At 45.3% G+C, this 21,050-nt stretch overlaps 1 protein-coding gene across 3 annotated transcripts in view; it reads left to right on the top strand.

Moving 5' to 3' along the window:
* The first annotated feature begins 1,125 nt into the window (after positions 1–1,125).
* Positions 1,126–21,050, top strand: part of fbn3 (fibrillin 3) — a 65,339-nt gene continuing 45,414 nt past the window's right edge. The window contains exons 1-6 of one of the 3 annotated variants that reach the window (XM_085264098.1): positions 1,126–1,262; positions 4,560–4,875; positions 11,855–11,937; positions 12,069–12,164; positions 19,376–19,471; positions 19,834–19,929. In XM_085264098.1, coding sequence (XP_085120224.1) covers positions 4,697–4,875; positions 11,855–11,937; positions 12,069–12,164; positions 19,376–19,471; positions 19,834–19,929 — 550 coding nt within the window. In that variant the 5' untranslated portion in view covers positions 1,126–1,262; positions 4,560–4,696. Of the gene's footprint in view, positions 1,263–3,824; positions 3,993–4,559; positions 4,876–11,854; positions 11,938–12,068; positions 12,165–19,375; positions 19,472–19,833; positions 19,930–21,050 lie in introns of those variants that run through there. The other 2 variants (XM_085264099.1, XM_085264100.1) reach the window with 2 other exon arrangements.

Raw genomic sequence — 21,050 nt, 5'->3', positions numbered from 1 at the left:
AAAGGAGCATTTATACCCTGAGTATTCAGAAACATCAGTGGTTCCATTAAACCACACGGTGCTTCTTTTAACTCTGATAGCTCTCCAAACTAGGGTCAGGGTTAGGATATTCAGATGACTCGGAGGTGCCGTAATGCACCATGAAAGCCGTAACTCTTCACTGCCATCGTTTTTATCTGCACGTCAAAAGTGACAAAAGTTTAAAAGTTGGTAAAAAGTTGGTTCTCAGTCATCTGGGTCACGTCGTCTCAGCTGCTTAAGAAGAAGGCAGCTGGTTCGTGACGACGTTTCATCCAAGACGTTTTTGAGGAACCTAAAGAAGATTTTTTTAAACTCAAGCACACCTCGCTTCCTTTATTATCTTTGCACATGCAGGCAAATTGGTCGGACACTGGCCTGAGCTCACTGACAGTGCAACTGCAATCCCACCTTTCCCCTTAGCAGTGAATTAGCTATGAAAATGCAACTGACTGCTGTGTTTGAGCCAAGATGAATCTTCATTTTCATGAGACTTTGTTTTAAAAGTCTCCTTTGTAGAACTGCCCTGAACCAGTTCAGCTCTGAGACCTCCTCAGCTGTCCTAACCAGTATAACCAAACATGAATGCTAACTTCCTACCAACACTTGTGGCAATAAAGGATGTGTCAGTCACCGGCAGTAAACAGATAAATCTGTTTGAACAGCAAGTGCACACTTGAAACTCTTGCTTTATACTTAGATGTAAATGAAAAATGAATTGTCTGTGATCAGAGCCACGTGTGAGGCTGTTGGATTTTTTAAAACTTTATATCTACAACGACCTAATCCCAGTATTTTAGGCTCTGATCACGAACATCATTAGAAACCATTTGGCAGTTTTGCCTCTGTCTTCACTCCTGATGTTGCGATTCGTTCGGCATCCAAGAATATTTCCTTTGAGGAACTCTTATCTCATCACTTGGTTTAGCCTGAAGGGGAGTTTTGTGCTCCGTGATGATAGTGGAGCTATGTCAGCCACAGTGTGGAGGTTTAGCTACTTGGCCCCTGTTATAACAACTCTAGGAGTCTTGAGGAATGTGGGTTTGTCCTGCAGTCCGTTACTACCCCCCTCTCGCCCAGTGTCTGCCTCACTCTGTGTCCCCTCCCCTCTCCCAAACAGGGCAATTCCCTAACTTTTCTCTTTTTCTCACAAGGCTATAGTTCAATATTCCACTCGGGGGCACATATCCTGTCTCGAATTCCGACGGGGCTCCTCGACGCCAAGGCACTCCAACTGCTGCAAGGTATTAGTACCTCTTGAGAACACTAAAATTTGCTTATCAATGGCTCTGACCATTCTTTCAGCAGCCCGTTGTTTCACGGAGATGATCTCTTTATATGCATGGCTGCCATCTGAAGATGCACAAAGGTAGATGGAAAAATGTAAGAATGCTAACGGATGAAGCGCGGATGCTGCACTTTTCTCTCTAACCGGCTTTTTGGTGTTAAAACGGGCTCGTCGCGTTTTACAGATAGTGCATTGCTCGCCTTGTTTGAGTTTTAGTGTGGTCTTAAGTTTCTAGCAGAGTATAGCGGAATGAAGAGCGCACTCACCTATTTTTCCATCTGTTGTGTTTCAACTAGTAGGAGTTGATGTTGTGTTTTTTCTCCATTCATAAAGTCGTGGTGGCGTGCAGATGTGTTTTCAGCGCGTCACTATCGTGGAAACTCTTATGTGCCTTTTTGGTCAGCTTGCAGCAGATGTCTTGAATGGCTGGTTTGCACTTTTTAAGAGTTGGGGACTGAACCAGACACACTTGTGCACAGCCTGCTCCAAATTATCGGTGCTTCTCTGTAGTGGATTAACAGCAGGCTTAAATGTACTTGTAATGTTGCACCTTAAGTAATTATTAACTGTTTAGGTGGAAAAGAGTGTAAACTGTGCTTGGTGTGATGTTTATCTCTAAGCAAATAGGCTCATTTTGTGTTAAAGGGCATGTTTTGCACCAGCGGTCCGACGATTAAACGATAATCCTGACGGATGCTTTACCTGCTTTATTTTGACAGCACGCTTGGAGAAGTGCTCGGCAGAGCTCGCTCTCCGTAATTGATCATGCATTTCTTTTGTTCGGCTCTGATCCCGCCTCCACACTCAGCTGCAGGGAGCGCAACATTTTGGTTTTCGAGGGATTTTTATTTGAATCGGTGTTTAGAACAAAAAGCGACGATTAAAAAAGGACGTCGCGTAAAAGTTGTGCCAGATTCATGTTTGGACGCGCTCCGGTTTTTTTTGCCTTAAAGAAACGGGAAATGTGAATTATAGTATAATAGTGGACAATTATATTCACATTTCTTTTTTCCTCAACATCCATCTCTTCCTGCCGGGTTTTGCCAGCACCTCTCCCCGTGTCTGAGCTCTGCATACTTGACTGAGTTCACGGCTCATCCATCTCTCCTCTTCCTTTAAGGATGTGGGGCCATATTTCTCCTGTATTCCGTGTCCAGCCCAGCTATGTGATGCGGTTGGACACTGGGTTTGCTGAGGTTGTATATCACAGGGAGCCCAGAGTTCCCCGTTAAACCCGTAGTCTGTGAGGAGGTAAAGAAGGAGCCTCACGGCTGTCTAATGCCGCTGGCGTCGAGATATTTTTCATTTGAATTTAGCCTAACGCCCTCAGGACTGAGCTGCACAGTTACATTTAGAAACCAAGGCTTCATAAATCACTTGATGAACACTGTATGAGTGAATAAATGTCTAATTGTTCTTTGTTTTCTTTCTGGTTGTGAAATGTGGCATTTTGACCCGACTGATCATGTGATACTGTACACGACTATCTAACCCTCAACTCCTGCGCTTTTCTCCCAGCACGCCGTTAGTCCTGCTCTCTAGCTCCCTCTGGTCTGAAGGCAGCCATTTGGACCAGTAGGTGTGTGAATGAAATCACAGCAGAAGTGCTTCAGTAGCTGTTAGATTTATGTTCTCAACAATAAAGTTTAGCTAAAGTTAAAGATAATATGTGTAAACGACACACTATCCTTTAAGGGACAGCAGTGTAAAAGCTTCTTCATGGTCCAGTGTCCCAAAGGGCAAAAATAACCTCCCCCTTCACTTTGTTTTAATTTTAATGAGTAAAATCTTTATTATCCTTTTTAATGCCAGTAAACAACACTGAACGCTGTATGTTTGACACACAGCATGTTTCTCTAATCAGTTTATGACCTCATTTCCCAGTTTTTGCAGTTTTCTGTGTCTGTTGAGTGATAAACTTGTTACGAGAAGGCTTTGAAGTGCAGTATACTGAAAACAGATTGCTAGAAGTCAGAATTTAAGTCTCTCTTCTCTTTCCTTGCGTGTCCACAAATCACGTTTTCTATTGTCTTACTGTAACCGCCCAGCATCACAAAGGAAAACAAGAAAAGAAGAAAATGAAATGCAAAGTGTTTTGCATCGGAGTATATCGTGTTCTCTTCACAGTGGTCAGAAATCTATGATGGGCATCATTTATTTCATCTGCTCATTACACAGGGTAGACGTGGAGCTTTAACGATATATAAACTCACTTAATTAACTAGCAAAGTTATCATCATCAATAAGATACCATAAAATCGTTTATTGTAACAACATTACAAATTAAGAGTGTATGAAATTCAGATATGAAGCAGAGAAGTTGAAGTGGTGTTGTTAAACTCTCCTCATCCAAAGCTTTGCGAGGCCTGAGTGTAAATGTGAGGCTGTTAATACACCACACTAAGATTAACAGCAGCTCTACACCATCGCCACGCCCACCAGAACCTACCGTGTAACCCGACATGCACCTCCCCCCGAAGTGTAACTACACATGACGCACAGGTGTGTCCAACCTGTCAGGTTTCATCCTAGAAGCATAAATCTACTGTCTTCTTTGGCGTGAACCTCTTGGGATGTAACTTTGGTGCTCTCAGAAGACCCAGACAGGGAAGCTTGCACGAGCAGCACTGTAAGATCAAGATGTCGTCTGAAAGTTCAAACGAGGAACAGATAAAACAGCTAAAATGTAAAATAATTGAAACTGCTGGCTTCTTGAAACATTGAAGTAGTTTAACTAGCTAACACTGTAAAGAAACAGATATAATAGCCAAAGATACTATAAAGGACTGATAAATGTAACATCTGCCACTTGAAGAATCAATGCTTAACCAAAACACCCCCCCAACCGGCTGCAGAAGAGGGCTTCCTGTTTAAAGGGAGGCTTTCCTTCCCACTGCTGTCAGGTTGTAGCTCATAGGGGCGATTGTTCGTGGGGGTCTTTACCTTACAATTTAAAGCACCTTGAGGCGACTGTTATGGTGATTTGGTGCTTTGAAAATAACATTGAATTGAACTAAAACACTGATGATGTGATGGAGTCACAGAGCTGATGTGAAACATAGTTAAGATGAACTTTTCTGTAATTAGCAGCGTTAAAAAATCTAATTTATTCAAATGAACTCAGGTCATTCTGGTGAAATGGGCCCATCTGAGAGGCCTGCAGAGTAAATCTGATGGAAAGGTGCTTCCTGTTAGACCAACGTCTGTGTTTAACTTGTCTCTTAACTTTAATATCCTTTCTTCCTCTGTCTAGCCCTTACTGTGGAGTGCACACCGTGATTTGGTCTGGATCCAGGTCCAGGTCCTGCTGCTCAGTCTGGGTCCGTAAAGTGAAGAGTCACGGAGTGAGCATCAGCACAGGAGGGACTCAGGTGGAGGTATAGCCGACCGATGGGATCTGGGAAGCTGACCCAGGCTCTGCTGGGATGGGTGGTGATGTGCCTCGGGGCGGTTCAGGTGGCTTGCAGTCAAACTGGGAATGGCCCGTACCAAGCTAGCCGCTTCACCGGCACCGTGGACCAGAGGGAGGCGCAGCGGGTTCGACGCCGCGGCCAAGAGACATTGAGAGGGTGAGAATCTGTGTGTTTTACTGTCAATGGCCAATCACAAACATAATACAGAGTCACATGGCACTGCAGGCTGAAATGAACCCAAAGTTCATGTAGCAACATTTGTCTCTGTGTCTGAACAAGGATCCAAACCATGAATGTTTCTCCGTCTTTGAGCTGCTGTGCTTCCTGGGCTCAGGCCGAGCCGAAGCCTTATACCAGAGCATGCTGCTGATACTACAGCGCTTTGTCAAAAACAGGACATTTGACATTAATAGACCGCTCGCCAGAATAAAATCTCCCGTGTTTTGTGGAACTTTCTATACAAGTCATGACCCAAATACCCCGACGTGTACTGGTTACGCTATACAAAGGTATTCAGGAATGTAAGGAGATTATAGGCCTCAGTGTTTAAAGTATTTAACAGAGAAATTCAGTGAGCTGGGAGGTGCAGTGCTGTGCAATAACATCAACCACTCCTCATTTCTTTATATTTTCCTTTTTCGAGCAGTAGTTCTTCTTTGTTGGAGGTCTTTCAAAGTTTTTCTTTGGGCTTTGGCTGCTTTTCGGAGTTTTCTGAGGACTGTCTTTTTCACTGTTAAACTACTTCATGCTGACCTTTAAATCATTCATGCATAAAAAGGCATCTAACATACGCCACGAGCCTGTGTCGTGCACCCAGACAAACACATATTTGTTCCCATTTCTTTAGCTGAGTATTTGAAAAATGCCAAACATGACACAGTTTGAACACCAAAGCATTTTACATCTGAACCTATGAATGTTTTTAAAGTGCTGTTTATTTGTCTGTGTGTGGGGAACATCCAGAAACATCATGTCAGCAGCCGCTCACCTCACCCTCCTGTTTCACTCTTTCACTTTGTTACCTAAACATCATGAATCAGGAACACACACGTTAGTGCATCAGAGTTTTCGTTGTGTATTTCACCTCTTCTTGACAAACAAAGAGTGTTTTGTTGGAGCCAGCTTCAGTGTCTGCATCAGTTGTTCCAGCTTACGGTTCCCCCGGTGCCAAGTCACAGGAAATGAGGTATTCGTATCACCCACGGGGGGTATGAAAAGGGCATTTGTTTCACCGTTGCAGGTGACGGAGCAGCTGAAGGAGTAACGTGGGGCTGGAATGAAAGACAGCCGAGTACCAGAGAGGAAAACTATGAGCGCATAGCTGCAGGTTTTGAGTTGAGGCTTATTAGAAGTGCGGGGCGGCGTCACCGAGCCGGTGTTTTCTCTCACAACATGTCCAGCGCTGAACCACAAATAGGCCGGCCTGCCCGTCGCTCAGACTGACTCACGTGTTTGTCCTTGACATATTTAAAGGAGATAGGCCAAAGTGCACAACCCCTTTACCAATCCTACGACTTATCCTGCCTGACACAAATATAAGCACGGACATGTGATCAGCAATAATTCACATTCACAGTTCGTGTGACAGGCAGTGGAGGGAGAGGCACGAAATCAGGAGAGCCTTGCACAATAGCGCACTATTACCATCAAATAGAGTGCGGTTTCATGAGAACAAGTAACAAAAGCCTGCAGACTTTTTCCATTACATTGCTGAGCGAACCCCACAGTGTCAGGAATAAAATGCTCATGCAGCGATAGTTGCGCTGAAGTGAACTCACAGCATCTTTGCTTTGAAACTCGGGCGTGTTTAGGCTAAAAAAGGTCCGCTCGCACGCTGGGCTTGGGGCCACGGTGAGTTCCACGAACCAGAGTTGTTTAACAAAACGCTGGACTTGGTTTCTGATTATTTTGATCGGATTACTTCGTGTGCCTCGGTGCGCCTGGTAACTTTCACTGAAATGATTCTTTTAAGCTGCCTCCCGTGTATTGCAGCGCTCCGGCCAAAGCTCACGAGCCCAAGTGTCGAATCTAGTTTCAGCTACACTCTGGGGGTCGTTGGCCCGAAGCGACGGCGGTTCATCCGACATCGGGTAAAATTAGTCATCTGCACATGAGCAGCTCTGGACGGAAGCCTCGAAAATGAAGAAATCTCATTGGGGACGAGTTTGGGCTGTTAGGCTTTTGTAGCGCGAGCTCAGTGTTTGTTGAGTTTCATGGCAGTTCATCCACACTGGCTCTGTATTCATGAGAGTGGTGCTAATCACAGCAGGCTGTCGGTAACTCGGCGTTCACAGATTCTCCGTGTGGGTGATGCAGGCACGTCAGCCTAACGATGGTCATCACGTTGGCCTTGGGCTGAGGTGCAGTGTTTATTTGCTGGCTACAGCTCCAGATCCCCTGGTCTGTCTCCGGCAGTGCTGGGTTTGATGTTGACTGACTGATTTTTGTGCTCCCGCAGCACACCGCACCCTGGCACCGCCTCATGTGAAGGCGGGATCGAATCCGAGCTGGTCGGCTCCGTGTCCCACCTGCTTTACTTAAATCTGTGATTGACTAACTCAAACGAGTGTATCATTTCTTTATCATTTAGTAAGACTGCTCGTACGTTCGGGCTGAAAAGTCTTGCTTCATGATTTCTTTCACCGTTTTAACTTACCCCTGCTCGGCAGCTCCTCGCCCGGCTGAGATGCTGGCAAACCGGCAGCCAGTCGGCCTCAAACCAGAGGATTACATTTAGTTACTTTCCAGGATGATGTCAATACCACCCTGATGGCCTGGATGGGGTCCTCTATTTACAGACTGCCTTGGCATGTGCCTGATTTGAAACAGAATAAAGAACGATTTTGGATATCGAAACGGTTTCACCTCAGACCTGCAGGAGTGTGAGTGCTTTCAGAGCACAGGAAAGAAAGTCCCTCTTAAAAATATAGCCACAGAGTTTCCCTTTCTCTTTTCTGCACATTCGGGTCCGTTTTGGGATTTTATGCTCGCTGCGAGTGAGCTGACAGGATTATCTGGGACAGCTGATTGGCGTGTGGCTCCTGCTTAATGTCAGACTGCGTGAAAAGACTTAGCCACAAGTTTCCTTCCTTCTTCTGATATGTACGCACAAGAAAACACATTTGTGTAGCTGTATTTGTTTTACAATTACCTTTGTTCAATTAGTCCATGTTTCTTCACAAGAAGCACTTTTCATGGCATGAATAATCTCTGCCCACAGAAACATAATCACTTCTTTTTATATCAAAGCAATAAGAACAAACACTCGCGCTGGGCCTACAAAACCACAAACACAGACAGTTACTGTAAAACTTTATCTCCCTCAGTCCTTCTGACTGACGCAGGATAAAACAGATTTATTGTAGTTCCTGCTCCGCTTTGATCGCTCAGCGTTTAGCATCTTCAGAGTTCCTCCTTTTTTTATTCCAGTCTGTTCTTCAGTTTTTAATTTTCTCGCTTGCCTGAGTTTCTTTCCAGGTTTTAAACTTGATGGTTTTCTTCAGCTGCTTTGAAAGCATCAGACATTGAATCATTTTGCACATATTTAAGGGCTTAAACGTGTCATTCGAGCTGGGCCAGAGTTTTCCTCCTTTGTCTGTTGCACATTATGTTTTCCAGCTTGTTAAAGCCGACTCATAAAAAGTTACCGATCATCGTCAGCTTCGTATCTGTCTGCAGCTCATTTTCTCACATTTCTTTATCGTCAGACTCATTGACTCGTTTGTAGAGAAACGGGCTGTTTGAGGCTTCAGGCGTCTGAACCTGTGACCAGTACAATCACAAGCGTACGTGGGCAAAGACACCGTGAACTGAATGAGTCAGCCCGGCGTCGTGAGTCCGCCTGCTCTGCACTGGCCAACGCAGATCAGGGTGACTAATTTTCTCAGCATACCAGGTTTCTGGGCCACTTCCCTGTAACTTTGCCTTCATTCTTCACTTTCCTTTGGATGAGGTGGCAGCTATTTCCCTTTTGTTATTATTAATGGCAGTTAATGAGCGATCCACAGGACGGGGGTTAGCTTCAAAGGCAGCAACATGGCCACAGAAGAGTTCACCTGTTGTAGTTTTAGCTGTGAGAACAGTAGGACGTTTCAATATTGGGGGGAACCCCCCGGGGCTTAAACTCCTTTTTATGGCAGTTTTTCATTTCGCTCTTGGTTCGTCCTGTAAAGCCTCCTCTGTGCAACGGGAGACAAGGCGCTGACCCAGAGGAAAGAGGTGAAAGAAAGAGGAAAGAAAACAAACCAGAGCTTCTGACCTCGGGGTCGCGCCCTCGTAATTCGTTGTATATTGACATCAGGTCAGCGGAAAATCGTCAGTGCCGCGTGAAGGAATGGATCAGGAAACAATTTTGCTCGCGAGCGCTCGTTAGGCGTCGGCATTTAGATTCTTGCTGTGTCCATTTCTGAACTTCGGTTTGTGTGTTTGCAGAAATGCAGCCCCCACTCAGGGTCCGTGCAGCTCACGCTGCTCTTTGCTTCGTTTTCATATCTCTGTTTTCCGCTTCTCCTGCTTCCTCCTCTTCTCAACATAAACTTGTTTGCTTTCTCTCCCACTGATCTCCTGTTCCTTTCCCACCAACCAGTCTTTCCTCTTCCTAATCACCATTCCTTTCGCTCTTTTCACCCTTTCTCTCCAAAGGTCACAATTTGGTTTCTGCAAACACCCTTAAAGAAATTTTCTTTGTTCTTTTACGTGTTTGTCTTCTTTCTTTGTCTGACCGTTCATTCTACCTTCATTAATATCTCTCGTCTGCCTGCCCACCTGTTTTTCTGTCCTGTTGTCCCGCAGTGCCATCTGGGAATGTGGTTGGAGGTGTGTTTCCATATATCAGAGACTCAAACTCCAGCTGTCATCTTCCTGGTAAAAAACTAGGATTATTGCAGATGCTGCCCAGTGAGGCGGGGTAAGCACACAGGAGCAACTTAAGTTCATCAGCGTCAACGCCTTAAATTCCAGTTTTATTTGGGATTAATCAAGGAAAAGCTGCACTGTGGTGTTAGTGGGTTGGAACTACAAATACATCAACCTGACTGTTACTGGTTTGTCTTCTTTTTTTTTATTCACTAAAATCAACTAGTTTCCCCATAAAATGTTTTAAAATCTAAAATCTTTTCAGCTGTTCCGATTAAAAAACAAAAACAGTCGGGCACATCGACTCCCGCAAAGTGGAAAATTGTAATTTTTAAACATTTGGGCAACAATTTCTGCACAGTTAGCAAAAAGAAAATGAAATGTATTTAATTATTGAACTTTAAAGACGCTAATGAGCCGACGATCAAGAAAAACTAGCTGCTTTATTCATTTTGAGTCTTAATGCTAAGCTACGCTAACAGGCCTCTGTTCCCACTGCATACGAGGGTGTTAGCATCGTCTCATGAAGCCGAGCTGGTCTGAAACCCGGACACGCACCCAGTCAAACGTCACTCTGTGTTTTTGGCTAGCTTGGTGTTAGCATGCTGTCTGTGCAGATACTTACAAAGAGCTTAAGCTGTGTTTGCAACATAATGCGGATGTTTCTGTCCCTGTTGCAGTTTCCACTCTACCATTGCGCCGTTGTCAGTTTTTGCAATAAAAATAGAAATAACATCCATATTTTCACCCTCGAGACCTGTATCGATGGACCTTCTCTCACAGAAACCGAAATAAGCCGACTGTAACAAACACACGTAAACGAAAACGCACTTTTGTTTGATTTTTTTTCTTTCTATCCACCTGGTACGCAGGTAACTGCAGCGCCTCCCCAGCACAAGTAACGACATACAGTAACTGTAACTGTAAAGTAAGCAGTGAGTTTAGTACAGTGATGCGTCTCATTATTAAGTTATTGAAACAGGTAATGTGATTACAGTATCTCGTTACTTTGTAATGCATCACAGCCAACACTGTGTGTGTGTGTTATAAATATGAACGTGTGTGTTATGTAAAGTGAGAGCAGAGTAGAGTGCTGGGTGACCGGAGTCCATTCAGCATTTCTTAATTCGACATTTCTGCCTTTGAGCTGATGTTCTTAGAAAGAAATGGGGCAAAGATATTTCTGTTAGCTCTGGAAAAGTTCTAATGCAGGACTGTGTTGAGCTGCATCATGGGAAATGTAGTATCCAGCAGTCACTTAGGGACCAGAACATCTCAGCTCTGCCAACTTATTTTATAAGTCTGGTTTGTACTGCTTCATGTTTGGTGTTATAAGTTATGAGTAATCTACTTTTACCAAAAAAAGTTTCTGTTTTCACAACACGATAAATTAAATCCTGGGGGTAGAAAATTGTCCCTGTGGCAAATTATTTTACTATGAGCATCTGGATCAGGCTTCATCCAAACTCACCACGCTGCGGTCCGTCGCTACTTAGTCATGCCATCGGCAAATGACCAACTTGGATGACCGCAAACACTCGTCATTATACGCTCTGGACGGTGACTGAGGATAACAGTAGTTTAGCCACACAGCTGGAACCCTGACCGACACTGACCTGAGTGTCTCGTGCTTGCACGAGTCTTTGACGACCGATGCCCGTTTGGACAGCTCCTCCTTTAAATATACAAAGAGGTGCTTTTATTCACGGAGCTCCTCTCATTAGCTTGTAAAACAGACCTCAGTCCTGACGGCATGTTTATGTGTGTGCTTGAGTGTGTGAGCAGACCCAGTCGGTTCTAGATGTGGTTTAGCCATTTCCTCTGAGGAAAACTCTGTGGCTAACCTTTAAGGCCAGACAAGCAGCCCATGAGCTGTGATGAGTGTTACATCTGTCAGACAGGGTCAAAGTTTGCTGTCTGCCACTAAGGATCAGAGCCGACTACCAGCAGGGTCTGTGCCAGAAATCAGGGTGGCCGGGCATATCTTTGAGAGAGAGGAGGACTCTGCACATCCTGTCTTTCCAAGCTTAGAAATGAGCATTGAAGGAAAACAAAACACTGAGCTGAAGGCCTCTTGCATTTCCCTCCTACCAAGCCTGAGAATACCTCAATCCATCACTTTACAATGCTTTCATATCAAAGTTTGTTTTTTCTGAAAGCAGAGACCGAGCAGGTTCTGGGCTCCTCAGAAATGAGCTGATGTGTGTGTGTTTGTTCAATGATGTACTGAAGTGTGCTGGCAGTAGTAAGTAGTGTGTTTCTTTGTTCTTTTCTCTATCAGACCCAATGTGTGCGGCTCTCGCTTCCATTCATATTGCTGTCCAGGCTGGAAGACTCTGCCAGGAGGAAACCAGTGCATTGTTCGTAAGTTCCCCACATCGCAAAACTCAGCGGAGAAGATAGCAAATAGGCATAGCACGATTGGTTCGTGCGATTATGTATGGTCATTAGATCGACTCTCCTTTCCGCTCTGTCTTGGTCTTTTCGCTCTCCAGCGATTTGCAGGAATTCTTGTGGTGATGGCTTCTGTTCCAGACCCAACATGTGTACCTGCTCGAACGGCCAGCTTTCCCCGAGCTGTGGAGCAGGAGGTCAGTACCTACACACACACACACACACACACACACACAGTTATGATGATTATCATAACTGTAACTATAAAAATCAGTTTGATAATGACTTCGCTGGGATGCCAAGAAATCTCCAAAGTTTTCCACTTTCTAAACCGAGTGTGACCTTTGTGACGAGCCGCCTTATCCTGACGGTTACACTGTGGTCACAAAGGGACGGTCAGCAGCCGTCTTTGGGTAGGCTGTGGTTTTTAATGCTTTTTGATATGTATCAAACAGTATCGCCGTCACTGTTACACCACAACCAAAGCAGGATCCTTTCATGCTGCTTAAACCAAACTCTGACGCTGCCACCTTAATGCCAAAGCAGAGACTGAGACCAGGAAACCTTTGCTTAATCTTCTGTTGTCCAGCTTTGGTGAGCGTGAGCCTCAGTGTCCTGTTGTTAGCTGACAGGAGTGACGTCCTGTCCAGCGTTACCTTCCTATCAGCTCCAAACAGGCTGGTCATTCTTCTCTGTCCTCTGGCATCAACACAGCATTTCCCAGAGTTCTGCGACTCACGTGATGCTCCTTGTTTTTCAGCCCATTCTTGGTAAACCGTGACTGTGTGGAAAATACTCAGTGTGGCACCAACAAACATGACACATTCAAAGTCACTTTAATCACCTTTCCTCCCCACTCTGATGCTCAGTCTGAACTTCAGCAGATCATCACCAGGTCTGCATACTTAAATAAACTGCTGCCATGTGATTGGCTGATTTGGCATTTGTAGCAGTAGATTAAGTAAATCAAACAAAGCCGCTTTCTCTCTTTGCCGAAGATTAAAACCTCTGAAAACTCGATACACAGAAGATCTAAGCAGGACGTAGCCAGCAGCATCTTAGCATAAATATGAGAAGACCCGTCGAGTTATTCAGAAGCAGAAAACCTGTAGCTGTTTCTGCAAATAGTCGGGTACCAAATTCATGTAAAATGACATCATGTAAGAGTCACATGTATCTTGTATCAAGTCCTAAACATGAGGTGGTTTCTTTTTCTTCAAATTCAAGCCTTTTGCTTGAGAGCATGGCGTCCACTTGTATGTTTCCTTACTAGCACAAGCAAAATAATCAGCTGTCACTGTTATAGTGGAAAGTGCAGAGATGGTGTATTTCCTTTAGTCCTCTGCATGGTTTCAGGCCTTACTTCACTCTGCTGTTCGAAGCTGTGAAGTGTTTCTTTTCCTCTGCCACACGTCTCTGTCCCACCTTACTCTTATAGTAACACTCAGGCCCGTGTAATAGCAGTGTGTGGAGCCTGCTCAGGTCAAAGGGTTTGTCAGGATTAACGTGGAGAGTCTGGCTGCCCGGCTCAGTCTGCTGGATTACTTACAGACCACTCAGGATGTGTGTTTGGAGCAAAGTGTTGTACTTCACATACAGAGTGTGTGAAATCATGTTTGTCTTTATGAGATTACTGCACAGTGTGCGGCTTTTCAGTATAAAGTTAATATGTGCAAGACACACTGCAAACATTGTTGTTAAGCACCACTGTGGGAGCAAGAAAGTTGTGTTGGTGTGTGTTAAGTCGCATGCAGTGCGTTCAGCTTCGTTGCTTTAGTGGGCCAAAGTCAGCTCATCAGTCACGCCTGGCCCTGCCAGACCCTTTGCACAGACTCACATTCCTCCAAGCCCACTAACACACACGGCGCACACAGCGAGGCAGAGACACTCGAAGCGAAATCCAAACAGACAGAAAAATGCGTCTCACACACACAGTCATCATCATTTGGCTCAGAGCTGTAAAACAGGATCTCTTCCTGCCATAAGTAACGATTAGGAGAAGGCTGGAGGGCGGGGTGAGGGAAACGTGCCTTTGACCTGTCTGGCAGAACACGCACAGATGTGCAGTGAAATCTGTGCTCTGGCTATGAAGTCATGCTCCTCAGGGGCGTGGAAGTGAAGTGAGAGATTAGTGGGAGAGCTTGGACCAAACTTCCTGTCGCACTCCCCGAGCCGGGTGTACCCACGGCAACGGCCACGTGACCAGTTTACTCACAACGTTACAGCTCAGTGATTGGTTGATGGAAAAGGTGCTAAAAGTGTGGAGCGTGTGACCGTGCAAGAACGTCCGCTGGCCTCTGTGGCTGCAGTAATCAGGGTCAAAGGTCAAACAACTTTATGGCCAGAGATGAGTCAGTTTACCAAAGCGATCGAGGATCATGTTGTAACTTCTGCTCTGTAATTTCAAACATGAAGTTATAATCCTGCCAAACCTTTCCTGCCAGTTTCTCCTCCAAAAAGAAATGAACGAGTGATAAAGAAGAGCGTGCACAGAGGTCTGAATCAACCGGTAGGAGTTTGCATGTTCTTGTTGCTCCTCTTTGGAGTCCAGCTCTGCCCCACAGCCCACAGTCAGGAATCATTTGTGAACCGGCTGTAGGTGTAAGTGTGTCTCTCTCTGTCCACAGTGGATCCTCCTTTCACAGTCAGTGGTTGAACTGCTGCTTTCTGAGCGAGCAGACGAGAAAGCAGAGCCTGTGTGATTCCAAAATAAAGGCTGCTGCACAATCAGGCCTGCGTGAAATGAAAGCAGGAATTATTTTCCACAAGTCAGCAGATAAGAAAACGTTCTTAATCTTCAAAAAAGCTCTCAGCTGGAAGAAACTGGCTTTGTTTAGAAAATGTCACCTGAGTTGTAAAAAGGCTGTAACTTTGTTGGCATGCGATTTAAAAGAAACCGTATTCATATGAGCTGTTGGGTCGTTGTTCCTCCAAGGAAAAGCTTCCAGCTGGTGACCCAACCAAAGAGAGGTCCGCTCTGCTGTTGTAGCTCTGTCCATAGTCGGTTGTTAGGCTTGACTTGTTGAGCCAGTTCTGCAGTTTAAAAGGCTTTTTAACCCCAGCAGTCTCACAGGGCTCATCTACACTCTCTGTGTGGCTGCTGTCGTCCCAAATATGCAAACTCCCTAATTCAGCTTTGGCCAGAGTCCATCATTTAACAGGATAATTCAGTGCAGTTGGAAACAAATTGCAGCTCTATGGAATTCCATTTTTAAATGCCAATTCCTCCGCCTTAATTATACGGCCCACTTCTAGCACCCTGCTCTCCAGAGTTATAGATAGTGTTTTCATGTTTCACGTCTTGCCTGTGGAACGCAGAGGTTTACATAAATTAGCAGCACAGTTGTGACTTCCTTCACGTGACCCACGTGTCTGTGATGACTGCTGCGTCCACACAGATGGCCGTGATATTTTTTAACTAGCTCTTCCTGGAATCTCGTGTTTGCCAGGAAACAAGGCCAGGCAGGATTTGGGAAACGTACACATGTCCAGAAGAAGGAATGTTGAATGTGTGTGAAAGCAGGCTGATCGAATAAATGAGTCACATTTATCGATAACCAGAAAGTACGCGTCGCTTCCAGACAAGTCGCCCTTGTTAGCAGCCGAGTTCTGGCAGAGCAGCTGTGCTGGGGTGTCTTTAAAACCTCGTCTCGCAATAACCGTAATTACAGAATCGTTACCAGAGATGTGCTGATGCTGAGAAACAGCTGTCTCTGAGCTCTGGGGCTGGAGAGACGCAGATTTGATCAAGTCTCAGTCAGACATGATTATGTTTACATGGCTCGCTTAAAGAGCCACTATAGTCACTGGTCTTTGTCCGACCTCTAAACTGCTCTCAGGTGACTGCCGGGCTTTAACCAGCATTACAGTTTTTCTCAGCTGCAAAACATGCATACTTAGAAAAACCTGAAGCTCGCCCCAAACCATGAATTCATTTGTTAAAATGAGGTTTTTGCTTCAATGAATAAGTCAGTGCCACTAAAATGACAAATTCCTTTGACACTGTGTAAACGTAGGTAACCCAAATATTTAGATATTTTCTCTGAATGATCGAAGCTTTTACAGGATGTCCTAGCAGCATAAGATGGAAACGTCCCACAGAAAGATCCTCCCAAAGGTGGTTGCAACAAGCGCTAACCACCTCGCGTCCACGCTGCCCCTAAACTATTAACAGGAACAATGAAAAGTTTACACGCTTTTGTTTATGTTTGCTTATGTTTATTTTATTTATATAGCACATGTCATTACAACAGTAGGATTGGCCAAAGTGCTGCACACAGATACAAATTACACAGTAAAAGGACTTAAAATACTGATACAAAGTAACAACAAGAGAGAGAAAAAAGCATTTCTGTGTGAATTTGTACATCTGAGTAACAACACAGGGCCAGCCTGTCTTTCACTTCACCACAGGTGTGTGTGTGTGTGAGTGTGTGTGTGTGTGAGTGTGTGTGTGTGTGTGTGTGTGTGTGTGTGTGTGTGTGAGTGTGTGTGTGTGTGTGTGTGTGTGTGAGAGTGTGTGTGTGTGTGTGTGTGTGTGTGTGTGTGTGTGTGTGTGTGTGTGTGTGTATCACCTGCACTTTTTTCTGCATCTTCTTATTTCTGACGTCTTCCTGTTTGCTGCGCTGCCACACATCCTTACTGCTCTACTAGGAGACACGTTGCGCGCTGATTCGAAGGATTTCAAACAGCTCGACTGCATCTCAGGAGTTTTGTGCCAAAGCAACTGAGAAGAACTGTAACAGCTCCAGATTGTGGCACTGGTGTTGCAACCAGTGTGTGCTGTCTTTAATAAGAAGTAAAGCTGGAACCCACACAGGCAGATTTAGAGGCTTATTGAGTAAATGATCCTGTAGTTATTCTATCACACATGGAGGATACGTCTGAGTGTGTTTCATGGGAAACTGAGGTTGACAGTTTGACTCAGCAGTCCAAACAGAAAAAGCATCCAAAGGCAGTTACGATACGGCTTATCTGCTAATGCAGTCAGAGTCTCGGGTCAGTCACGTCTGTGCTAAAGAACCAGCACGATCATTCAGGCTTGAAACCAACATCATATTCCATGAAAGGAAAGGAGTGCGGCTTTGAAACCAGCCGCTCCACTGCAGTTTTATCTTGCACAGAAGTGAGTCTCTGTGCTGTTTGGTGTAAAGTTTAAAAATGCAAATAAAACAAAAGAGTTGTTCTCATTAACCCAAAAGCTGATTGATGACTTGAGCGAGGTGCAGAACTAAACAAAAGTTGGGGAGGGTTATTTCCTGGAACTCAAAGACTCCTTTGTGGTCGGAGCTGCTTTGAGAGCATCTTGTGCAACCTTTGTTTTCACTGCATCACGGGGACTTGTCACAGGTCTCTGGGGTGTGTAAATCAGGACACAACATAGCTATAAAGCACCTCAGTTTTCCATCACACTCCCGCTCAGCTCCAACACACACTCACACGCGAGCCTCGACTTCCTGTGTTTCTCAGATTCTCGTAAAAAACACCCAGATGTGAGCAGCTTACCGACGATACAACCAGAACACAGAAGCGCATTGTGCTGCCACAACCCTGCACCCCTGCTTCTTTGGATGACACACACACAGCCTCCCAATCATGCTGCTCTGCACGTCCAGCTTCCCATGCACGGGTCATTGGGGCAGACCATCTCTTTCCACCTGCAGGAGATGGAGCGTCATGAGGAGAAGCTATCCAATGAGATCATATTTTCTGTGTCCAAATGTGGTCATTCCTCTCCTCCTCCTGCTCCTGCTCCTTCAGATGAGCTCCTGTAACAGAGAAAGCTCGTGACATGAAAGCTTACCTCCAGTGTCTCTCTCTTCAGTCAGCAGCCTCTTATCCTCCTGAGGAGCAGAGGATGATAAGCAGACAGAGAGCCTCACACTACAGCGTCTCTTGCTGTTAGCCAAAGTCTTCCTGCTCTTCCTGGACCTATTTAAAAACATGTTTTTGTGAGGAGCCCTGAGTTTAGGGGGTTTTCTCCACGGTTTGTTTCATGGTGGGGAAAATTGTAATCACTCACTGCAGTCATTATTTATGATTCACATGACTGCTTCTATTGCTGGCCTTACAGACAGTTGCTGTAATCTTCCATCTTGAAGGTTGAAAGCTGGGAGCAAGGCCGTACCCGACTCCCTAAAGGATGAACAAGAAGAACGTTGAAAGACAGAGGCAGCCCACTAGTACACTGACCTGTAAATGCAGGCTCCTCCAGAGTCCCAAACTATTTGCTTTCATTTATCACCATGTGTTGCTATGAGGAGCAGTCCAGACAGAATGAGCTTCTGCCAGATCTGTGCATGGAGCCTGCCAAGAGTTGCACGTCAGAAAGCTAACTGGGACTTCTAGATGCATTCAATCTATGGAACAAATGAGAGCTTTGTAAACCATTCCTGTGAAAAATACCTCGCCTTACATTTTCCAAAACTGCACAGGATCCAGATCCAAGGATTCGTGCCATTGTGCTTTGACTCATGTACACTAAAACTTGGTGCTGGCTGCGCGAGTTTCCAGTAAGGCAGGAATCTCAAAATGAAAAGCTACCTCAGAGCGTATTCCTTCATTATGATTCACACAAGGCATAGTTAGTGTGTTTGGGTACAGTCAGAGTAAGTGGGTGGATTATAGTGGCTGAAATACCTCCTGTTGGCAAGTGTGCAAACTCAGAAAGTCTCATTAGACAAAGTCAGCTCTGGGGAAGCTCAGTCATTTCCCCTCTGCTGCAGAGCGCTGCATGCCAGAAATGTTAAAGAGAGACAGACGCGCACAGACAGATGGAGGGAAGAGAGAGGAAATTAATGTTGAACTTAAGATTCAGATAAAAACAGAAGAGCATGAAAGGCACAGAGTTTATAGGGGAAGGAGGACTAAAGGACAATAAAATCAACGTCGGCGTCTCTGCTTTGCTACGTTCAGTCAAAAGCTGGCTCAGCAGAAGCTGCCTGTCGGCCAGGAGCGCCAATTAGCTGCTCTAAAGGAAGCTGCTCCTACGTGTTCGAGATCGTCACATTGACCCTCTCGACCAAAGCAGTCTGACAGCCTGGAAGGTTTTTACAGAGACTCCGCTTATGGCTCTTTTTTCGTACTCTTCTTCACACCCTGTTGGCTTTTGTTCTTCTTCTTTGCTTCTTGTGCGCTCTTCTCTTTGCTCCCTTCCCCCAGTTTTCTTTTCAGCAAATTCCTGACTGGCTGTAGCCTTCAGCTGGCCTGACATATTGCCTAACCCCAGTCCGTATGATTAGCTCCGGATTTGTAGCTTGGGGTGTTTTTGAACAGTGTATGTTAATCGGAACCCTCCAAACATGTGTAAACTACCAACATGTGTAAAATCCATATTTAATTAAAATGCAGGTGTTCAGACGGAGCTGCTGATGGGCCTTCTGAGCCAAACCTTTCCTCTCTCTTACAGTTCAGTCCTGTAATGTCAGGTGTATGAACGGAGGCAGCTGCGCCGAGGACTCCTGCTTGTGCACAAAAGGATACACCGGCAACCACTGCGGACAACGTGAGTGCAAAACTGCTGAGCCTGGGTGCGGGGCGGTGCGCTGTGCATGCACATATGTGTAACTTGCATTAGTGTCTTGTGTGCTGCGCAGACCACGTGTGTTTAGAAGAATGTTTGATATTCTTCAAGTCTGCAGAACTTTGGTCACAGTTTTACGCTTAAACCTCATAAGAACAGAAGCGAGGACATTTGAAGCTCACGCCAACAGGCCTGTTGCTGCTGTCTTTACCTGCTGAGCGTACAAGCAGAAGCATTCATTACAAACACAAGACAGAATGCGGTCGCGACATTTCTATAAGAAACAAAGAATTAAAGAGAGTCTGTATTTCTCACTGGATCCATTTTTCCTCTGTCTCGGGCAGCTGTGTGTGAGAATGGCTGCCAGAACGGTGGGCGCTGCATCGGGCCCAACAGATGTGCCTGTGTCTACGGTTTCACTGGCCCGCAGTGCGAGAGAGGTGAGCGCTCATCCTTATTGCTGTGTTTATACTGTGTGACTGATTCTCTTCCTTAGAGGAGGCCTTCAAATATGAATCCCCGCTCGGACTTTGGTGGGAAAACCACGAGGAACAAAGACAGTACACCCTGCTGTCGTTATGCTTGCTGTGGTTGAATGATATGATAATCTGTGTGCCTGCTTTTTGTTTCGCGCCCAAAGACGCTGTTGAGATGATCTGGGTAAATTAAGGTATTGTTTGTACACCTGCACTGATTCTCAGCAGCTACTTTAACACTGTAACAGAGTAAAATGGCTAAAAACTGAAAATAAGAGGTTTGTGTGTATTTGGCGTATTATAATTCGAGCGGACCTCTTGGATTGGAGGAGTGATCTGTCTTTCGTCAATGCCCCTCATACCCACGCACATGCACTAATGTTAGGAAAGCTATCAAACCAGGAAAGCTTTGATGTTGTGACTGAGTGTTGTTCCTATCAGCAGAGCTGGTGAGACCTCAGGCTCTTCTAAGGTGGATGACTTCATAGCTCAGACAGACAGTGGGTGTTTGTCCTGCGCTTTGAACCGTATCCTGTGGTATGTGTGCTGTGGGGAGTGATGGCAGGGAAGTAAGTCCCAAGGTCCACAGAACGATCGCCGTGGTCGATTTCTTAATTTCCAGTCGTTTCTGTTCAGTTTGTTAGAAAAACAGAATCGTCAGATACTTTCTGTCACGTTACCTTTTGTTGACCTTCATCATCCTCTCCCCTTTTTGTCTTTCTTCCTCCCACCTGCTGTTGGCCAGGATAACTTCTCAGCCTGTAATCACTTCATGCTTCTGCAGATGTGTGTGTGTGTGTGTGTGTGTGTGTGTGTGTGTGTGTGTGTGTGTGTGTGTGTGTACATGTGTAGCTTCTTTTGGACGACCTGTCAGCTTAATCAGATTCTTTGAACACTTTTCCCACCGTGTTAAAAGTCTTGGTTCCTGTTTTCTTAGAGACTACAACACCGTCAGTGCTGAGTTTGTCAGCACAACATCTGGTCATAAAGACCCCCCCCCCCCCACACACACACCAAAACAACCCCACAGGACTAAGAAAGGAAAGTTTCCTTATGGACTCGTCATGTTTCCTGATGAGAAGTGG

Source organism: Mchenga conophoros, linkage group LG23 (genome assembly GCF_057382185.1).
Source record: "Mchenga conophoros isolate Kocher_MC1m ecotype Shallow Benthic linkage group LG23, M_conophoros_male_GT1.1, whole genome shotgun sequence".
Lineage (NCBI taxonomy): Eukaryota > Metazoa > Chordata > Actinopteri > Cichliformes > Cichlidae > Mchenga > Mchenga conophoros.
Note: the sequence above shows the minus strand (reverse complement) of the source record. Positions and strands in the feature narration are given on the sequence as shown.